This window comes from Sinocyclocheilus anshuiensis, unplaced genomic scaffold, assembly GCF_001515605.1.
Source record: "Sinocyclocheilus anshuiensis isolate Anshui unplaced genomic scaffold, SAMN03320099.WGS_v1.1 scaffold387, whole genome shotgun sequence".
Classification (NCBI taxonomy): domain Eukaryota; kingdom Metazoa; phylum Chordata; class Actinopteri; order Cypriniformes; family Cyprinidae; genus Sinocyclocheilus; species Sinocyclocheilus anshuiensis.
Window position 1 is genome coordinate 2,118,153 of NW_015549624.1, and position 3,807 is coordinate 2,121,959.

Genomic DNA, 3,807 nt, shown 5'->3' on the forward strand with positions numbered 1-3,807 from the left:
GTGTGTGTGTGTGTGTGTGTGTGTGTGTGTGTGTGTGTGTGTGTGTGTGCATGCATGCAATTTATTTTTCACGATTTTTCTCTATTTTTGATCAAATAAATGCAGCCTCAGTGAACATGGGAATTTCAAAAGCAATAAAAAAATCTTACTAACCCCAAACTTAAAAGGTAAAGTGTAAATTAACAAACAGGGATTTAGTCCGTTAACTTAACCATCTTTAGAAATGTTAACAATATTCAGGATATTGGTTAATTTTAAAACACAATAATATAGAAAGATGGACTATATCACCCAGCCCTACTGGCAGTACTGGGAAGTCTTAACCCCAAAGCATGTGATACACAGTCAGAAATGCACCACAGTTTTACAGTGGGAAGCGTTTCATGCTCAGTGACTTCCTGTGTGTGGTGTTTCTTCTCCTTTGGTGTAAATTCATCCACTAACAAGGTCTTCTTCTGTTCAGAAGACAGGCCCAAAGCCTGCCATGTAGAGATCTACATCTCTGATCCCATCTGTCCACATCACGTATGATGTTGTCTCATGTCGTAGTTGTTTAGGAGCGTGAGCTGCTTGGTAAGTCAGCCGTGTGGTGGTTTGGCTCCCCTCTATGGCCATTCAGCATTAGTGTTAGCCGGAGACGTTTCTGATATCCGAGATTAATGGAGACTCTTTATAATGAATAAGCAGCATCGTGGCTCCTGTATGTGGTGGTTTCTTCCCTCTTCTTGTGTTTGATGGCTTTCTCTGTCCCTTCCATCACCTTTTTTCTTACTTTTTCCCCCCCGCGCAGATAAATTGTTCATCAAAGACACGTCCCGCCGGCTGAACGACTTCACTCTGCTCTTTCCAGCCTTTCTTTACCTCTCATCCCTCTACATTGTTTTGTTCTCCATCTCTTCTTGTACAGAACCTTTAATTCTTTCGGCTTAATGTAAAACTATGTAAATGTCTCATTTTTGTTCTTTATTTCCTTTTCATTTCTATGTGCTTTTATTGCTGTGGCTCTAATAAAGTCAGAAGCACTGGTAGAAGTCCTGGGTTTCTTCTATGGTTATTGTATGAGCTCTTGTTCATTAAGTGTTTAATAAAGGCGATCTTTTCATGTGGGGAACGTTCCTAAAGCGCTGCATGTTGGCTTCCCCATATTTACATGTTAGGCAAATTCATCCTCTCCTACTATTCAAATTTCTGTGGCTTTTTAATCAGGTTTTCTCAGGGAAGTAGATGACGGTCAATTCTGTTCTAACGTCTCTTCATTAAACTGCATGATTACCTGTCATTTATAAGCTGTGCTAGTAGTAAATGTTCCTGTGGTGATAAACCTATTCTCTCTGTTTGAGAATAGCTAGCATCACTAATAGTTAGGGTTGTGGTTTTAAACAAACCACTAACATAATATGAAATAAGTATTCAACTCCACTGAAAATGAATCCTATGTCAAATAGTACTGCGTGTTGAGGAGAGATCTCATAGACTTGCATTACGAGAGCGGATCTGAGCCGTGTCTGTGAGGATGTTATGTCTAATAGAGAGAGCACCCTAGCAACAGTTTCTTCAGAAAATGTAAAAGTTGCATTTTTATATTATGGAATAACACCAGATCCTATTATTATTACACAATCTGAGTAAATTGTTGCTATAATGGTGTTTTAAAACCAATTCCCCACTTTTTAATGTAGGAGAACAGTGTTGGAATAGATATCTAAAAAATTATGTAACATTTTTAAAGCCGTAAAATGTGTATATAAATTTGATATTTAACGTTTTTATTTTATTTTAAGTGCTTTGAGTATTTAAAGTTCAAATGCACGTGTTGTCACTAGTGAGAACAGATGACTAGTTTTGTTTTCTCAAAGTCTGCTCTAGCGATTAATCTTCTGTTTACATATTCTACGAAGGCATTAGAATTCAAATCCAAGTACAGTGAATGTCATTCCAATGCTAGTTAGGGATCTACAATAAGGGTTTTTTCTTCTGCTTGCTTTGGGGCATGAAAACAAATTATAATAAGCTTTCCATTGATGTATGGTTTGTTAGGACAGGACAATATTTGGCCGAGATACAACTATTTGAAAATCTAGAATGTGAGGGTGCGAAAAAATCTAAATATTGAGAAAATCGCCTTTAAAGTTGTCCAAATTAAGTCCTTAGCATTGCATATTACTAATCAAAAATTAAGTTTTGATATATTTACGGGAGGAAATTTACAAAAAATCTTCATGGAACATGATCTTTACTTAAATTTGTATCAATCATAATTTAATGTACATATTCCTTTTTAATTTACATAAAATTTTAAGCTCTATTTCTTTCTAATAGCTGAAGTTCTGTACTGTCAAACGATTAATCGCATCCAAAATAAGTTTGTTTACATAATGTGTGTACTGTCTATATTTATTATGTGTATATAAAGAGACACACAGCATATATTTGGAAAATATTTACTTGTATTTACGTGTATATATTTATATTCATATAAATGATGTCATAAAATATATTTAATATTTAAACGTAACATATTTTTCGTGTGTGTGTGTATTTATATATACATAATAAATATACACAGTATGCACACAACTATTATGTAAACAACAACTTATTTTGGATGCGATTAATCGTTTGACAGCACATATAATTTTTATCTAAATATTGAGAAAATCGCCTTTAAAGTTGTCCAAATTAAGTCCTTAGCATTGCATATTACTAATCAAAAATTAAGTTTTGATATATTTACGGGAGGAAATTTACAAAAAATCTTCATGGAACATGATCTTTACTTAAATTTGTATCAATCATAATTTAATGTACATATTCCTTTTTAATTTACATAAAATTTTAAGCTCTATTTCTTTCTAATAGCTGAAGTTCTGTAATATAGGTATAATGTAACTGAAAAGGATTGCATACAGTGATTGCATACTTCCTTAGATGAATGATTTGTTCAACATTTCCAAGACTGTCAAGTAATTTTCCCAATTTTGCGGCAACTTCGTCTATGTTGTCCATCAGCTGCACACACCACACTGTATGACTTGTTACACTGGGCCGTTCTTATTGTTGAGCTCTGCTGGTGAGTATATGAGCTCTGTGTCCTTCTGTCTGGTCCATCTGAATCACCTCCTCCAGGTTGATTTGAGTCTGAGTGAAACGCTACTAACCTGCAGCTGTTCTCATTTCTTCTTCACTCTGTTCTTTCTGTGTTTCTCTCTTTCTCTCGTCTTAACCTGCTGCCGCTCCTGTAGACCATCTCTACCAGCAACTCGAGAAAAACCGCCATCTCTCTAACGAGCTAAGAATGGCTTTGAATGAGGACTAAAACTAGTGTGGACTTTTGGTTCTTATCACCAAATGGTGTCTAAAATGAATGCTGTTGTGAATGAAAGTTCAAGGAACGTGTTTTTGTAACAAAGTTACACTTTTGCTGCCTTCAAGTCATGTTGGAAAGATGATAATTGCGAGTTGAGATTTACCACAAAATAACATTTTGTATGTTGCATTTTGTTGACTATTGAATTTTTATTTCATTATTTAGTTTAAATACTTAGTGTTTATTAAATTGTTTTTCTTTGCCATTCAAAAAAACTGTTCAAGAAAAAATAAATGGCCAACCTTTTATATGAATTTAAATATTTAAACTATAGTATTACATGTATAATTTAATATACTGCTATTTAAATATTTAAACTATATATTATAAATTTAATATAATTGAGAAATGTAAATATTAAATTCTGTTAAAAATATTATGATTTTTTTTCTTTGCTTTTCATTGTTAAAAAAAATCCTTTGTTGTGTACATAATTTATA

The 3,807-nt window shown here is 33.6% G+C and overlaps 1 protein-coding gene across 10 annotated transcripts in view; it reads left to right on the forward strand.

Moving 5' to 3' along the window:
• Positions 1 to 3,807, forward strand: part of LOC107659515 (tropomyosin alpha-1 chain-like) — a 30,743-nt gene that overhangs the window by 25,672 nt on the left and 1,264 nt on the right. For 5 of the 10 annotated variants that reach the window (XM_016448491.1, XM_016448488.1, XM_016448486.1 and 2 more), the window contains one exon: positions 791 to 1,031. The exons of the other annotated variants lie outside the window; for them this stretch is intronic. In XM_016448491.1, the coding sequence (XP_016303977.1) occupies positions 791 to 794 (4 nt within the window). In that variant the 3' untranslated portion in view covers positions 795 to 1,031. Of the gene's footprint in view, positions 1 to 790; positions 1,032 to 3,807 lie in introns of those variants that run through there. 10 annotated transcript variants of the gene reach the window in all.